The 17742-nt window shown below is 42.5% G+C and overlaps 2 protein-coding genes across 2 annotated transcripts in view; one reads left to right on the top strand and one right to left on the bottom strand.

Annotated features, from left to right (window-relative positions):
• Positions 1 to 725: 725 nt before the first annotated feature.
• On the bottom strand, positions 726 to 8677 carry lcmt1 (leucine carboxyl methyltransferase 1). Its single transcript, XM_070991006.1, has 11 exons — positions 8267 to 8677; positions 7740 to 7831; positions 7347 to 7468; positions 6635 to 6711; positions 6055 to 6116; positions 5823 to 5925; positions 4542 to 4662; positions 4273 to 4374; positions 4102 to 4193; positions 1621 to 1718; positions 726 to 1383 (listed from the first exon to the last, which is right to left on the bottom strand). The coding sequence occupies exons 1-11, from the start codon at positions 8350 to 8352 to the stop codon at positions 1361 to 1363; spliced, it is 978 nt and encodes a 325-aa protein (XP_070847107.1). The 5' UTR covers positions 8353 to 8677; the 3' UTR covers positions 726 to 1360.
• Positions 8678 to 11577: 2900 nt separating this feature from the next.
• Positions 11578 to 17742, top strand: part of arhgap17a (Rho GTPase activating protein 17a) — a 27742-nt gene continuing 21577 nt past the window's right edge. Inside the window, exon 1 of the mRNA XM_070991449.1 lies at positions 11578 to 12086. Coding sequence (XP_070847550.1) covers positions 12034 to 12086 — 53 coding nt within the window. The 5' untranslated portion in view covers positions 11578 to 12033. The remainder of the gene's footprint in view (positions 12087 to 17742) is intronic.

Genomic DNA, 17742 nt, shown 5'->3' with positions numbered 1-17742 from the left:
ATCCTTGAGTGGTACCATTTTCTGAATGGATGTAGGGAATCTTTAATCCATATTCTTCCTCTAGTATGCCTGCATCAGTCAGCTTCGTAAGGAGACCTTCTCTCCACTTAGTGTCATACGCCCTTCTTCTACAATACTCAGCAAACAAATTCAAATCTTCAAGCAGGAGGCGTATAGTTAGCTGAACTGCTGCAGCTGGATATGATGCTCAGGAGAGCGGCAAGAGTCAGCCAAAACAACCAAAATGAGATGCAAGCTCAATAAGATCACTGATAAGCTTATACTACAGATGCCTGCACTGTATAAAATGATCAAACTCCTGACCTCTATGAATGAATGGCCTTACAGCACAATGTTTATTGTACCAACACCATAAATACACGCAAGCATTCATAAAAATTATTACTGACACCTGTCATAGTGCGCATGCGCCAACCGCGCGTGCAGCCTGCAGCAGTCGCTCCTGTTTTTTCTTATTTACATATATCCTTGGTATTAATATTCTGTTTCTTTATATTGCCTTTATATATATATTCCTTCTCGTCCTTCTTTATAATTTTATTCTAATCTATAATTCTGTTTTGCATGGAGCACTGCTAAAAACAATTTCCCCTCGGGGATAAAGTAATTCTGATTCTGATTCTGTCCTCAGCATGTCCCTCACTGCAGATTAGCCATCTGATAGCTTGTTATGAAGTCAATAACAAAGTACATAAAAGAAAAGAGACAGTCTTACGCAAAAGGATTTTATTTTGAAATCATGTGCACTTGACCAGCAGTCATCAAATATAATCAATCACAAACTAATCTGTCATGTCCTCGTTGCTGCTTGAAAGATAAGACCAAGTATTGAAAACGCTTTTCTTGTAGTTTGATGCTAATTCTATTGCATGCGTGTGTTTTGTGAGAACAATGAGGCAAGTACAACTGATTAATAAATAAAATCTAAATGGCACATAAAAACCAAACGACGGCATATATATGACATCTGAAAACATCATGCGTCATCTCCAACATGGGTGAGCGGACTTTTAAACGATGTTTTTAAGTGGCTGCGCAGTCACAGACAACGTGTCCGTACGCAAATGAAGAAAATGAACTTTTACAGTTGGTAATTCAGTGCCGGTGTATGGACAAACACCTCCATGCCACCTCTTATCTTTAACACGTACTGCGCTATGAAGGACGCTCATGAAATCACATTCTGCTGATGCGGTGGTTTTCACGTCGGAACAGACGAGGGCTTGCTGGAGGATAAGGGCTTCCTCTTTCCCAACGTCCCCCCGTACACGTCTTCTCCAGTTGTTGATTTTGGCGTCCACACGTGTGAAGCATGTCCAAAGGTGGAGCGCTTTCACACTCAAAATGCCAAGTGTGACAGACCTGAGGAAACAGAACATGACCTTTTCTTGCAAATGACCACAGCAGACGTTCAAACTGGATGGACGGGTGGAAATCTGAAAAATTTAACGCATATGAGTAAGGCTAAGTAAATACACTAAACGACAGCATGGCGCCATTGTGGTCACAGGTGGTCCTGGAACCGAGCAGTCATAGTTTCGCATTTCCTGCTACACCTAATGTACTCATTCATTTACAGGTAACATGATTGGAAATTACCCAGACTGAGCTTGTCCTTGCTGGCCCAGCAGATGCTGTAGTGTTGAAGGAGTTGTTGCAACAGCTCCTTCTCATCCAGGAACTCCAGACGCTCAATTCTGCAAGAAATGAAACAAACAGGGTATTTCACCTCAAAATGTGATATTTCACATCAGATTATACACAGACAAAAAAAGGTCTTAAAAAGCAGCAGGTATCAACAGCAACACTCATTTGTTGAGGTGATATGTGGCTCTATTATTACACCACCTGCAAAACCTCAACATGAAAAGTGTTGAAAGGGGTACTCCAGATATTCAGTGTACATTACAACCCAGAATTCCACAAATTTGGGGGATTAGTGAGACAGATTTTAAAAAAAATTGCCAAATTTAAGGCTTTTAGTTCTTGTGGTTCAAGCTCCAAAAATCTGGATGCTACACTTCCCATAATGCAACCCTGCAACATTGTCTGTTTACCCCACAGCCTGGTAATTTAATAATAATAAATAAGAAATAACTCCAATAACAATAACTAACAAACTGCTACTGATGAGATAAGATCTAATGATATAATCAGGATGACTTTCTCTCACATTAGAAAGCTCCCTTAGAGCCACAGAAGACATCATACAGCTGCTGTCAGGGTTCAAGGTTCATATATTTGTTATTAACAACACAGGGTTGCACAAAGAAATGCAAGTCTGTTTATGGTATGCAATAAAAATAATTTTTATGGTGGAGAACGCAGGATGGACTGAGGAGTCTCACAGTGTGAGGAAAGAAGCTGCTCTGTAGTCTGGTGGAACAGCTGCAGATACTTCTGTATCGCCTGCCATCTGACAGCAGGGTGGAGAGGCTGTGGCTGCGGTGGGCACTGTCTTTTAGTGTCCTCTGGGCTCTGCGCTGACACCTCACCTCACTGGTATCACTGATGCTCAGTAAACAAGGACCAATGATGTTCTGGGTGGTTTTAATGACCCGCTGCAGAGCCTTCCTTTCCTGGGCTGAGTACAAACAATGCCAACTTGTCATGTTTCCAGTCAGGATGCTTTCTACTGCTCGTCAGCTAACAACAGCTTTGCGCAGGAATTTTGCCTTCTTAACTTCCCTTAAGTGGTTTCTGAGCTTTGTTAACCAGGGTGGAGATGCGTGGCGTCCATGACAGGATTTCTGTGATGCTGATTCCCAGGAATCTAATGGCGCATTTCCATTACACAGTTCCAGCTCTACTCGACTTGGTTCTACTCTACTCTACTTGGTTTGGTTGAGTTTCCATTACAATTGAGTACTTCATAGTACCTCCTCAACGTAGGCGGGGGTCGTTATAACACGGCTGCGCGAAACTGCCATGACGTCAATTTGTACGTGATGCAAACAGAGCTGACAAACAATGGAGGACATCGAGGCGATGTTGTATTTGCTGCTCGGTTTGTGGCTTTTTGTCACACACAAACCCAGAAAAGTGTGGACCTGGTCGACAGATGACGATGATATTTTACGAGCAGCCACTTCCCTCGAGTGAGAATAAAGAATAAAGTCAGCGGTTGCTGTTGCCCGGCGTTACAATGGAGGGGGCAGGATAGTTTTTCCGGTGTTGGACGTCGCAGACCAGTGACGACACTCTCCGGCCAATCAGTGGCCGACAGTCTGTTGACGTCACACATATAGTATCGCTTCTACTCGCTTGGAACCTCGCCAGAGCAGGTACTAAAAATAGTATCTGGTACCAGGTACTATCCCTAATGGAAACACAAAACAACCGGGTAGAGTCGAGTCGAGTCGAGCCGCGCTAGTGGAAATGTGGCATAAAACTTTCACAGGATAAGTACCTGTTCAATGACTAAAATGATCTTCACGTGTAAAAATCGAGTGCCCCTTTAAGCTCGCAGTGCTGTACCAACAGATAGCAGCAAAGCCTCCATCTGAGCAATCACATAACAAACTAGAATTACTCCTGGTTGTATGCCTCCGCCTATATGTAGTGAAGACTTTGAAAGAGTTTAATAAAAGGAATAAAGTGCATTTTTGGCAAAATAGAAGTTCTCACTATATTGACATGTATGATTCCAGTGAATAATCTCCAGTGAGAAACATGCTGTCTTCACTTAGAGGCTATTTTTACAGTACTGACAGAGAGCTTCATCACATGGTACATCAACAATCACCTGAAGCTCAACATCAGCAGAACCAATGAGCTTATGGTGAACTACAATGTTTCAAAGATGGATGCCGCTGCAAAGAAGCTACAAACTTGAAAACATGTTTTGTGAGATCAGTGACTTTTGACAAATTCTTATTAATTCATCCTGGAGTCCAAGTGAATGTTTGTGCCCAATTTGAATTTCCCAAAGATGTCCCTGAGATACTGCGTTCACAAGAAGGGGACTGACAAATGTATGTACAACCAGACGACGGACAGACAACCTGAAAACATAATGCTTCTGGCCATAGGAGGCGAGGAGGCATAAAAGCTGCTACAAGTGGGCTTAATGTTCGTTACCTTGCCACATCATCCTGGGGCAGCATACTGTAGACCGTCATCATGTCCAGAGCGTCGGCATGATCCCAGCCTGTCTTCAGAAACCGCTCCTTCTGCAAACAACACGTTAAAATACTTCATGTCTGGCTGCCCTCCCAAAAAAATAAGACAGAAAAAGCAACAGATGGTTACCTGCGAATCTAGAGACTGGCAGGCCTCCACTCCCGCCAGGGCGCATTGGCGACGCTGCAGGTTCTCGATCATCACCTGGCCAAATCGATCGCTCATGTTCACCTGGATACACAGATCAAAAACGTACTACTTGTGTCAAACTAATCCAGCAGAGCTACACAAAAGTGCTTCTATTCAAATATGAAATCCAGATAAATGTGACATGTATGACAGCAGCCAACAACTGTGATCTTCTGCCGCGCCGGGATGAAGTCGTTTGTTTTGTTAACCTGTTCGTAGTTGATGAACATTGCAGTGTGGAAGGTTTCTGCTGCCCAGCGAACTAGATTGGAGGACTGGGAGGGTGTCATGTAGACCAGCACACACTCTGACAGGAGTAATGTGGGCAACCTGGGAGTGAGAACAGGACACATAATCAGACTGTCTTTCATCATTTAAGCACAGAGGAAAAATGTGAAAGTGTTTTGCAGTTTCCTTGACACACACGTGGATCAGGAGGGACACTACAGACATTTCCTTTCCACCAGCTTTCATTGACATTTCCAAGGTTTTTCAGATATCAGATAAAACATAACCTCCTTGCTTATGATAATTATCAGGAGAGGCATAAAGATACACAACCATTACATTCAGGATTCGCTTCAATCAGTTAAGCACGACAACCTGCCTTCACACCAATCAGAGCTCTGGAGTGTTTATCCTTTGTACTCTCTGATCTTAACAACAAAATCTTTTATATTCACAGAGGAATATCACATTTTCACTCCACTCTTTAGTGTGATTAGGCAGAACACAAAAAAGTAATAACTCTCTCTCTTAAACAATAAAGACTAATAAACACTTAAATTCACACCCAGCAGCTTCCTGTAAAAAGAGCCTCGCTCTTTGTCAGACTTCCCTGGATAAATAAACGTAATAATATGTGAGTTACGAGCTGAAGTGAAGGAGTCTGCCAGCATGAGCTCTCCTCTCCACAGAAAACATCCTATCGTACGAAAAAGGATGTCTGTGCCATCCAACATCCTACTATAAAAGAGTGACGTGTCATGAGACACCGCTACGGATTAAATGATCCTCCACCCAAAAGCATCAAACTCTAAGTTAATTAGACATTTGCAATCAAGAGTTGTGAAACTAACATGGTCATGTCAGCACAAAGGTATTGACAATAACATTGGTTTTGTGTCATTCAGACAGGAATTTATTGATAGCTCCGAAGTGAAACCCCTGTGGTTAAGAGGAGGGCTTGGAGGTGAGCACAGTGTCCTCTTACTGCCAACACTGGGCGTCCACAGGGGGGCCAAGTGTTTGATGCTGAAAACATACATTTTGGGTGAGGCATCTTTTCAAATCAGGCTCCACACGTCAAACATTACACCTGCATTACAGCCACACAGACACTATGTAGAGTGACTCAAGCTTCAATTCTTGGACTTCTTAAAACATGCCGGGAAAACAAATGACAGCTGACAGAGAGGGACTTTTGTACTTTTCCACTGAAATAACATCAACTTCAGCTTGACTTTCTTCCAAAACACATGTTCACATACTCTGGATTAAGCTGGAACTTCTTCAGTTTTTCATCCAAATTAGAGATGTCTCTGAGGTCTGCCCCGATGATGCAGTAACGGTCTGAGTCCAGGCTGTGGGCATCTGAGCAAAAACACACACATACACTGGGAGGAAGCCGGAAAAGACGCTGAACAGACGCACCCAAAGATCTTCTGACAAGATGAGTATCATTACCAACGTGTCGTGTAATGACTGTAATTTGTTCGTTACCTAGTAGTAAGGAGTCTGTCGAGTGAGTTTCAATGAGGGGTTTGGAGAGGGGTGGTTTTGTCCTAATCAAAGAAAGAAACAGCATCACCATTCATAACCAAAACTGCCTGTCAACAGTGATGCTACACTTCAATAAGGCTTTTTACATGCCCCACTGTTCAAAATCTCCAAAAAGCATCACATATATTTCTATACATTACATAGTTGTTAGTATATATGCTTCCATCAATAAGACATACATGGACTGTTAACATACAGTATAGATACATTGCCACTGCACAAATGTAGAGCTGCTACTTCTGTTAGCAAAGAGCTCTGTCTCCCTCTACAGATCTCAACCTCACATTACAACACTAAAGCCAGAGAAGGAAAACCATCACACTTACACTGACACTTTTAACTAACTAAAGCTTAAATGAGATATATTTTCCATTCCATGGCATAATCTATAACTATCATAAGCAGATATTCTAATTTGTGAGGGAAGCTTGTGGCTGCTCTGGTTCATGCACATGGTATGATAACAATAAACTAGAATACAACAGCTACAATAAATATAATAATAGCATGGTCAGCTTACTTAATATTATGTATTTTCCTGGCCACAACTGTTGGAAAGTCCACTTCAAAGAACTTCCGTGGCAAGAGGTTTTCGTCCTATATCCCGCGCGCGCACACACACACACACACACACACACACACACACACACACACAAATATACTCAAAATCTCTGTATTGTCTAGCACTTAGAAAAAAATTTTGTGAACAACCCTGATTCCAAAAAAGTTGGTACACTGTGTAAAACATAATTAAAAACAGAATACAATCATTTTCAAACAAATTGTTTTTACTGACGAGTTTTACGAAGCGTTCCTGAGCCCATGTACTCATATCCTTGATCCGATCACGTGTTCACAAAGTGGTGAACCTCGCTCCATCCTCGCTTCTGGATAACTGAGCCTTTCCAGGATGTCCCTTTTATACCCAATCATGATACAATCACCTGTTATCAATGAACCTGTTTCCCTGTGGAATGTTCCAAACAGGTATTTTTGGAGCATTCCACAACTATTTTGTTGCTCCTGTCCCAACTTGTTTGAAATGTGTTGTTGCATCAAATTCAGAATAAGTACATATTTACAAAACTCAATGAAGCTGATGAGCTAAAACACAGTGTCCCTTTTTGGGAATCAGGCTTGTATTTGATGCAGCCCAGTAAAATTAGACACCAAAAGCCACTTCTAGTCACATTTAGACCAGAGTCCTGGCAGGGAGCTACAATGCTGCAAACCTTTAGTCTCCAAAATGTGGTGTCCAGTCCAGCACCTACGTTGATTACTTGACAGTCACACTCTGCTTTCCTTATAAATGCATCCAGAAGATGATTAACTCCTTTAACACGGGCATAGTAACCTGCCAATGAGATAAGCAGCAATTGTACAAAATCACAAATATGAAGGCCAAAGCCTATATTTGTATTTGTAAACATTATGTCTGTGTGAGTGGGAGGATTTACTGCAGACAACTCCTCACCAAACACGTTGTAAAGTGCGGTGCTGATGGCTGTTTATATACACAGCCATCATATAAGCTGTCATTACTCTGTACACTGCACACATTCTTCAAAGAGTTAATTATGAATAAAGTAAAAGTTTGTGTAAAAAAAAGAGACTGTATCACTTACCTCTATTTATTTCAGGAGCCTTTCGCTCCCCTACAGATCTTGCAAAATACTGGATATAGGGGTCCTTCCAGTAGCTTTTACTGGTAGCAAACCTGGTACACAAATCATACGTTTGATGAGGAGGTGACATACATAATTCAAGCTCCAATTTAAACATGTTTGTTATTATTCTTGAATCAAATGACCCACTCAGTTGCGAAAAGGCTGCACTGTTTATTATGGTGCATCTTTGAGTCCCAGTACTTGACTTTTCAATAGTTTACAGCTGAGCATCAAAACATGCAACAAGCTTGGGCGATTTGAAGATGTAATTGAGCATAATTATTGCATTGTGAATGAGGTATGGCTCAATGTTGGCTAGCGTTACTTGTCATAGGTGATTATAACGTCAAATCAGTGCAGCGGGACCTGTGATATACAATGACCTCTTTGTTTTTTCAACTTAAGTTACCTTAACATGATGCTACAACAGCCTTGTGATTGTAATGCTAAATAATGAACTTTGCTACTGCATATCCTGCTGTTACCTTTTGCATGTGGTTGCATCGTCACAGGTCGCCCTCACTGCTTCGTCGGCAGTATCCGAGTCTGTGAAGGGTTGTCGAGCTGCCATTAATGTCCTAACGTTATGTACTCAACATTAAAGCTCTAGGTAATGAAAAAATCTCGCCCACCTGATTCAACGTTAAACTGGCTAGCTAACGTTACAACAAGCTAACTGGCTAGCTCAATTTGACAGGTGGGCTCATTTAACGTTAACAAAACGGGGATGAAGAAAAATAAAACTGTTATCATAGTCGAGTTATTCGGGCATCTGTGTAGAGTGAACAAATTGAGCGTTGAATAACAATAAGCAGTATTTAAGGAGAAAATAATATTTTGCTAGCTACTAACAACTTGCACCGAACAACATTTTACGACAATTCCGACCAGACGACACTTCCGGTTAAATTTTTTCAGATTAAAAGTATGACTGAGGATGTTGTCATTGTGCACACAAATAAAATAAACAACACTAGATGCAAAGCGCTACACACTGAACATTTTAAGCCCGTTTAACCTACTCCACTTATGTCTGTGTGTACACTGAGGGTGACCATTATCTTTTGATGGACAGAAGTAAAACCGTTTAGCCTCGTACTTGTTGACTTTTAACGTGAAATTGGTAACTATTGTCATTCTTACAGACAGATGGTTTGTGGACAATGTCTTACAGAGACCTGCTGAGGGTCACTTTGCTTTCTGCATGGCATTCACATTTAAACCAGTTTTTGTAAGGATTATTCATTCCTCTTGCTGCCCCTGCTTCACAAAATTCAGAATTTGGGTATAAAGAGGTAATGTGATTCTGCTGAATAGTCAAAAATTAGATAAATCAGTGAAAGATGCACTCATGAGAATGAGAGCGAAAACAGCAAGGATGATAAAAGTGAAAAGACTATGGGGAGTTAAAGACATTTACAGAGGGGGAAAACATAAAAAAGTCCAGAACAGTGCGCAAAACACTCTGACACATTTCCTTGCAAATTGTGTGGGAAACTCCCACCATTACAAAGCCAACCTCATTAAGGATGCCTCCTGTCTCTCAGCGAACCAAGATTTCATTTGTGGCATCTGATGAGTGTATCTGAATTCCTCAGAGAACCTGATGCAGCATGTAAAAAGTCTGATGAAAGACAGAGACTTGTCCTACTTGTGGAAGAAACTTCAGCGGGTCTATAAAATCCATTTGAGAACCCACACAGGGGAGAAACCATGAGAATGAAAGTCAGTGTTTTTGATCTCAGTCAAAGCAAAATGTTCAGAGTGTCAGCAAAACAACACACAAATTGGACAGCTTGCAAAGGAAGCATGTGTGTGATGTCAAGTGGATTGAAGATAATATTAAATCTGACTTTCTTCTCTTGTGGCCCATTATTAATGTATGCACTCTTTAAATGTAAAGCACCACTGCTTTTTCTAATAAGGATGGATGATCTAAATATTATTCCACATATTATTCCAATATTCCAAGTGTCTGCAATCACTCTTTCAAAAAGTTCATTCAAAATGGATGGATTAACAAAAATTAGATGTCACACAATTACGGCTCATAACACTGCTCAACCATGAGCTGATTGCAGAGTGTGCAAGCAATTATTGCCATCATTTTAACCACTTGAAGCCTGATAAAATACACTGGCAGATGTGTTGTGCACCTCTTTAGGTGAGTGCATTTTGAGTTATGCTGGCACTTTATTTCAGTGTCGATGCAAAATATGCACTATCCAAATAGCAGTCTCAGTAGGCTTTAAATGCAAAACCTGAAAAAAACAAAAAACATTAAGTGTTGTGTGAGTTGAAGCAGTCCGGAGTATCTACAGCAGCGGTCCCCAAGCTGTTTGCGTCACGAACCGCTTTGCAGCAATAATTTGCAGGACCAGCATAGAAACGAATAAAAACAAATTATTAAAAATACAAATCACAATTACACTGAATGTAGTTGTAATAAGTGGGAGCCCTGCGCTTGTTTCTCTTCTACGAGAAGGCTTCATTGCTCATTTGCGAGCCTGTCGCCACATATTAGTCAGAGCCGGCTTGGTGCGTGAGAATCACCTGAAGAGATAAATTTAAGCAGGACTGCTGATTGTCTCTTAAATGCAGCTTTCTTTTTCTTGGAAGTTGTTGGCTCCTCTTCTTCTGTCTCATCATTTGGGCTTTTCCCCTTTCCGACGAAGCTCTCCAAAAACGTTTTTTTTTTTTTTTTAACACACATTTTTACTAATGCTGACTTTTTTTTCACTACCGTGTCACGTGACCAAGACGGTCCCGGATCCGACCCGGGTAGGTACCGGTTTGGATCCCGGGTCGGATGCTGACAAACTGATTCATGCCTTTAATTCAAGCTGAATGGACCCTGTTATCATCATTATACTGATCCGGCCCGGGGTTGTTGATATTATTATTATTATCATTATTATTAGTGGGCTGCACGGTGGCGCAGCAGGTAGTGCGCGTGCCTCACAGCAAGAAGGTCCCGCCTGACTCGATCCCCGGGTCAGGCGGGGCCTTCTGTGTGAAGTTTGCATGTTCTTCCCGTGCATGCGTGGGTTCCCGTGCATGCGTGGGTTCTCTCCGGGCACTCCGGCTTCCTCCCACAGACCAAAAACATGCTCATTAGGTTAATTGATGACTCTAAAAATTGTCCGTAGGTGTGAGTGTGAGTGTGAATGGTTGTTTGTCTCTGTATGTGGCCCTGCAATCGGCTGGCGACCGGCTCAGGGTGTACCCCGCCTCTCGCCCATTGTAGCTGGGATAGGCTCCAGCCCCCCGCAACCCCGAAAGGGATAGGCGGTATAGATAATGGATGGATTATTATTAGTGTGTATGTCCCGGTTCAGATCCCGGGACGGATTCCGGCCCGGGTTGTTGTTGTTGTTGTTGTTCTTCTTCTTCTTCTTCTTCATACTATTATTATTATTAGTGTGTGTGTGTCGGGTCAAATCCCGGTCGGCCGGTACCGTGGCCCGTTGGTTGGGGACCGCTGATCTACAGCACTTAGTTTATCATGTGGGCAATGTTTTGAAAAGTTAATGCACAATAAAAGTTATTCTGCAAACAGGCAAAAACAAACAAACAAACACACAAAAAAACAAGCAAACTTATGAATGCATAACTTTATTTGAGGTCTTTATTTTTCACTATGCTACCTCTTTTTTATTTTTTCCATCACAACAGTACTCCATATGTGTGTTTCTCCTGCTGTCAGTGTCCAGGGGGAGGTGGTGCTGTCTGGCAGATGCTAACGTTACTTCCTGCTGCTCTCCCCGCGCGCTGGCAGTGGCGGAGGTGAGCTGCTGCTGCTGCCGCTGTTCACTCGGCTCTGCTGCTCCGCTCTGGGAAAAAGCGGCCGACGGATTATCCAGCTCGGTCACGCTAGCTCGTCGGCTAACGGTCAAGACGGCCACAGAGGAGAGCCATGAAAAGCCGCTGTAGCCAGTGAAAGTTAGCCACGGCCTGCTTCAGGACTTTAATGTACGGAAATAAACAAAAAAGGAGGTTCGCGGGTCATGTCGTCGCCCCCAACGGGGACTTTGCTCTAGAATTTCCACTTGGGAAAGGCTAGCTTAGGGGCTAGCGAGGCTACAAACTATTTTTAATTGGCTTTGGGCTCAATGGCTCTCGCTTGTTTTTCCCTGTCATAGCGACAGCTTGGGAAATTTAAAACGGGGGAGAAGCCCTGTGAACTTCATGACAAACCAAAGCCGGGCTTTGAAGAGCAGTTTCGGAAGGCTACACTGGCAAGGGACCGAAAATGAAGAAGCAGTTCAATCGGATGAAGCAGCTCGCCAATCAAACAGTTGGCAGGCAAGTATTGTTTACTGGAGCTCATCAGCAAACTAGCAAACACACGTTCTTTTGGCTTTTCTAACGTGACTTCCAGGGCTTTTACATCTTTTACGTTTCAGCCCCTCCGCATACTTTTACTTAACTTGCCATTTAACATGTCATTAAGTAACTTTCCTACAAAAAAAGTCTGATCAGTTGGCCTGGTTGACAAGGAGGGCGTTTTTCATGAATGAATCGTTTGCTTTTAATTGCTGACAGCCAGGCTTATTGCACTGTCTGGATAAATAAAAACAGGATGAGGGAACGCTTTCCTTGATGTGTACACACCGCTGTCTGAACCCAACCAGATGCCCTCCTCAAAGGACTGAATCAGCCATCTACGCAGCGTTAGCCCTGTCCTCAAGGGACATGAGCAGCAGCGAGGAGCCCAGTGATGGTGCACTTTCTTCAGCTCTTTCCCTCTTCCTCAGTTAGATCAGCCACTTCCTTTCACTAAATCTGAGTACTATAAAAAAAGCAGAAATGTTTGGCAAATTTTGGACAGTCAGACATGCAGCCAAGGGTAGGGATGCATGCAATACATATTTTTGAAGGCAGTGTGGATGTTTGAGACACTGTCATACTGTAAATGCATTTTTGCAAGAGCCTTCATTATAACTGCTGCTGCAGAAGTGGGTAAGGATTCCAGACATGTCTACTGTATGGGAATTGAGTTTGCTGTGCAAATTGTACAAATGTGACAGTGTGTCATATGGCATAAGCTGCATGATCACAAAAATGCTAGTCTCCCAACAGACCTCATATTGAAGGTTGAAGATATGATTGAGCTTACACTGATGTGCCGATATCAGCTGTAAACAGATACAAAATTATGAAGATGTTTTGGTGTGGCACTAGTCAGGGATCAGACCTTTGCTACCCACTTTGAGTCTGTCTTACTTGCCCCTGCACAGCTGAGGTCAGTTGTCAAATGGGGAAAAATGTGAGATTTCAGTGCAACAGGACTATCTTGACGCAGGGGATGAACTATTAGACATTGCACCATACAGCAAGGTTCACTTTCACTCTGCTGGTAAAGTGGCAGTAAGAGCTTCCCCATTTGTGAAACACTAGACGCCAAGCTTCAACCAGACATCAGACTTAAAACATAAAATAGATTAGTGCGGGTAAGTGATGGATTCAGTATGTCTGTCTTCACTTCCTCGGAATGTAAAACACGATGCAGTGTCAAAGCTATTAAGTGAATGAATCCACCCCCTAAGAGCAGAGTAAAGCGCTGAACAATGACACTGTGTTCTGCAGTATTTAGGCTTGTTAACTGGTGCTGTTATGCTGTCGTGTGATGGCACACAGTGGCCCTCTGTAACTGGATATCTGAAGCAGTGATGGCTTCAGCCTGGCCTTGTGTGGACAGGAGGGTGAGAAATGTCAGAGGATGTTTTCATCTTGTGCGGCATTTTGTGTGTGTTGTTTTGTTAGTGCGTCAACAGTGTTTGCCACCTCAGGTGTACAATGGGTGCACCCACTACTGGATGGTACCAGATAAAGCTACAGACAGGCTGAAAACAATAATGTGTTATCCTTAAATAGGGAGAGGCAACAATGGCAAATAAGTTTCCACATTTAAAAATCCTGAAACATTTCCATATTACAGAATTTTAGTTGCACTTCTATGTAAATAAAAGTCAGTATTACAATAAAAGTTGCAAAAAGCAAAATGATTTTAGATATAATTGTGCAGTCTTGTTTTTTCAATGACCATCATGCTTTGAATTACTTCATACGAACACAAAAGAGGCTTTATACAGAAATATAGCTGTAAAACATGATGTTTTGACTGTGGGCCTTCATCAGAGGACTACACATTTTGAAGGAATTACTTTGTGCTCCGACTTTTAATGAGCATTGGTCATTATTTTTGTCATATCCTCGACTACATGATAAATAACTAATTTAGAATGATGATAGATGAGGTGAAAATGAAAATAATCAGACTAAACCAGAGGGAGTTGTTAAAAGACTGAGAGAAATAGGGTGTTTGGCAGAGATGCACTACACACAGTAATTGCCTTCTTGCCATCCAGGCAGTGTTTATTTGATGGTGACACCGTCAGCAGAGTCTACAAAGAGATGGTCCTGCAGCCAAAATTCAAGACCAGGAGAAACAGGACAGCTGGAATACTCATAATTTCCTCACTGCAGTAAATTAGAAGTGGAGAGAGTGTAATGTAGAAAACAGACATTTGTGTATATGTGTGAGTGTGTGTGTGTGTGCATGCGTGTGTGCAGTAGTTGCTTGCTCTTTTGTATGCACAAGTAGGCTTAATTGTACACTCAAATACATGCCCCTCTGAGTGAGTGATCTGTCAGCATTTGGATTCGAGCAAAGCAAGCGTGCTCTGCTTTGTCTGTTAAGTTCGCGCCTGCTCGTGCATCTGCATTTGTAAGAGTTTGGAGAGCAAAGGCCCTCTCCGCTGTGCCCTGGGTTCCTGTGATTGTGCAAAGGCAGAACACTGTGTCCAGCGAGCAGCCGCTCTGAGGAAATCTCTCCTTCTTCTTCGGCAAACAGGAAACTGCCTCCCAGAGTCATGCTAGTTGCTTTCTAGAGAGGAGGAGAGAGAGAGCCGGGGAGATTGATGAGGAGGCTGAAGCTGAGGTGCAGGGAAAAAAACAACAAGTGATTCATGTCAGGGAATATGACGAGGACTTTTAGCTGTTTGTGGAACTTATTTCAGTTTGCTGTCTTTGAACCCTCTGGCCTCATACATGCATGCTTACTGCAGGTTAATGTGGTCACATAGTAACACCTTTAAACAGTCTTGCTCCACAGACTCAGAGTGAAGTCAGAATTTTGCACTGTGCTGTGGTAATGTTTATGTTTTCCTCTGTTTGGCTTGTGATAATGACATCACCTCTGACTGCCTGGAAATCAGCCTCTGATAACATTTACAGTGGCTGAAGAAGGAATTTGATAATCACTGGTTCACATGGTGTGATCCAATCAAGGAGTGTGGACAGAGGTGAACCAACGAAACGCATATCTGAGTTTCTTTGGGGCGTCTGAGCCGTTGTCTGCTCAAATGATTGTAGCCACTAGCTGCTTGTAGAAGTCACTCAGCTGCATGAGTGCAAACCTTTCAAAGAGACATTTTGCACATATGCAGGGTTCCTGCGCAGTGCTTTGCAGTGGACATACCCCTGCCGAGCCTGAAATAAGGAGAGTCCCCACAGTTACACTCTTATTAGATACTGTATAAGGCTTACTAAAGCAATAGTTTGATATTTTGGGAAATATGCTTATTCACTTACTGGGAGTGAGTGAGACTAGCAGATCGATACCAGTCTCATATCTGTCAGTTAAATGTAAAGCTAAGCTGGTGAGCATAGCGTAGCTTAGCATAAAGACTGGAAACAGGGGGAAACAGATAGTCTGGCTCTGTTTGACGGTCACAAAATTAACCTATCAGCACCTCTAAGGCCATGTTTAGACCCCCCCCCCCAACATGCATGTGACTGTGGGGTTGCCAGTCACATGCATGTTACCTGCCAAATGTTGTTTGCTCTTTCTTTGTGGAATATATATATAGGTAAGATTTTCCATAAGCATCAAGGGTTTTTGTAAATGTCACCTGCCCACTTTGCTTTTTTTGGTTGTTGTGGTTGTTGTTGTTTTTTTCTGCTTTGTTTTTACTGTGCAAATAAAAAATAAAGGCAAAATAGTTGCAGCAGCTATAACTTTCCAGAGCTGTAAAATCCTGTCTGTATGCATTACAAACAATTGTGCAGCGTGTGTGTCCGATAAGCCTTTAAACGCATTCATTTGTTACTCAAACTGGTATTCCTGGATTGTTTTTCATTATCTCTCTGGTAAACAGCCCCCCCACCAACGCAGCCCCCATTAATGCAGGGCGGTTTGTGGTCTGAATCCCTGCTAAAGCTCACCAGTTAACATGCTGCGTGTTGTTTGTTTAATCCCCACGTAGCTCAGCAGCAGACATTGATTGATCGATTCGTTCACTCAGCAGTATTGTGCTTCAAGATAAAAGAGAAAAGTAGATACAAACAGGCCAGCATTTATCTCTCAGCTAACCAGTTTCTTGGGGGTGAAACCCTGATATGTCACACACCTCATTAGTGTAATTGCTACATTACTTTGAGTTCATCTTGCTTGGTGAGGTTTTTATTGTGCCACACAGTAAGGTCAGTTGGTGAATCAGCACAGACATGAGCTTATAACAAGTCTGAATCCCTGTTAACTACAGGCCTGTTCTGCTGCTCGCTGGTCGCCAAAGTGGGGTTAACAGAGTGAGGTGACAGAATGTGCACAGTTTTCATGTGAGCTCTCCTCCACCCTCACTGTTAATCATTCACTGGCATTGTAAACAGCTGCATTATAAAATCCCTTTTGATGCTGTATCGACTACATCAATCTGCTTACTGGCACAGTGTGTTTCGAATGCAGGCCCGAGTTATTTGGAAGTTCTTGACTCACTCGAGAATTAAAGCTGTCTTTTCATGGTGAAAGGACAATTTCCCCGCAGGGCTCAGCAAAATGTCAGAGTTGAATTAACAAGGATAGGTGACTCTGGGCGTTTCCCTGTGCCTCACCAGGCCAGTGCTTCTGGGACAAAGAGGTGTGTCAGCTGGGATCCCTTTGTGGTGCTGCTAGTGATTGACGCAAGCTGTCAGGCTGGGCTGTTGTTTGTTTACCCTGAAACAAATTTTTGGTTTCGTCCAAATCCTAAATTAGCCAGACATGGCATGGCAAAAATGAGGATGCTATTTCAATAATGATAATCACAATAATTTGGCCTCAGTTCCAAGAAACTATTTACTAATGGGTAGTCATGACCTAGTTTAAAACCAAAGTATCCTCAAGGTTTCTTTGAGTAAGGTTGGAGAAAATGTCACGATATTGGAGCAGAAGCAATTATTGAATCATTGATTTTCTTTATCTTGTGTGACCATAGACTAAATATCTGTCTGTGATTTTATGACATCATTGGGTGTTGTGAGAAATTGTGAAATTTTCTCTGGCATTGTATCGTGTAGACACAACGATGAGTCATGTTACACATTGGGATCTGCCAGGAAGGAAGCATCCTGCTTTCTCATGATGCACAGGCTAAGCTTAGCCTTGATTCATTTTTATACAGTGCCACACCAATGCAACTGGACAAAAGTCCTTCAGTTTTTACATCCATGTTTTGCTCACTCTTACCCGGGATCTGATGTTAGCCCTATAGCTCACATTATCAGCCACATTAGGGAAGTTGTATGGGCTGAGTCACTCAATTATTCTGCAGCTCCTTTCATCTCAGTCCAGTATCCATTACCTTATACCTTAAGCTGCCAACTGTTGCAACCTTAAGAGGCAGACCCTCCCTACTTCAGAGTGCGCTGATTGTGTTGAGTGACCGTTAACAGCCGCTCTATTGTGCTGAGGGCTGCAGTATTCACTTACTCCCTATCCACTTTGATAGTACATCGCCATGGTTACCATTCTGATGCACGGCTGTGCAGCGAGGATCGCATGTTGTTAAGAAGTCACATGCAGCGCACAGTGACACACTTTCTCCAAAGACTGCTGCTTCAGTGAGGCACAGTGGGGTCAGCTCTGTTCGCTCTAGGTCAGCTGATGCTGGCAAAACAATTGTTGTTTTGTTTGTTGTTG

Source organism: Chaetodon trifascialis, chromosome 21 (assembly GCF_039877785.1).
Source record: "Chaetodon trifascialis isolate fChaTrf1 chromosome 21, fChaTrf1.hap1, whole genome shotgun sequence".
NCBI lineage: Eukaryota > Metazoa > Chordata > Actinopteri > Chaetodontiformes > Chaetodontidae > Chaetodon > Chaetodon trifascialis.
Note: the sequence above shows the minus strand (reverse complement) of the source record. Positions and strands in the feature narration are given on the sequence as shown.

Bases quoted from the DNA above. Each gene is read 5' to 3' on its own strand.
- lcmt1 (XM_070991006.1), bottom strand. From the start codon at position 8,352: ATGGCAGCTCGACAACCCTTCACAGACTCGGATACTGCCGACGAAGCA. The intron at 7,832-8,266 runs GTAACAGCAGGA...TTTGTGTACCAG, and splicing joins GATGCAACCACATGCAAAAG to GTTTGCTACCAGTAAAAGCT. The intron at 4,194-4,272 runs GTAACCATCTGT...TGTTGTTTGCAG, and splicing joins GCCAGTCTCTAGATTCGCAG to AAGGAGCGGTTTCTGAAGAC.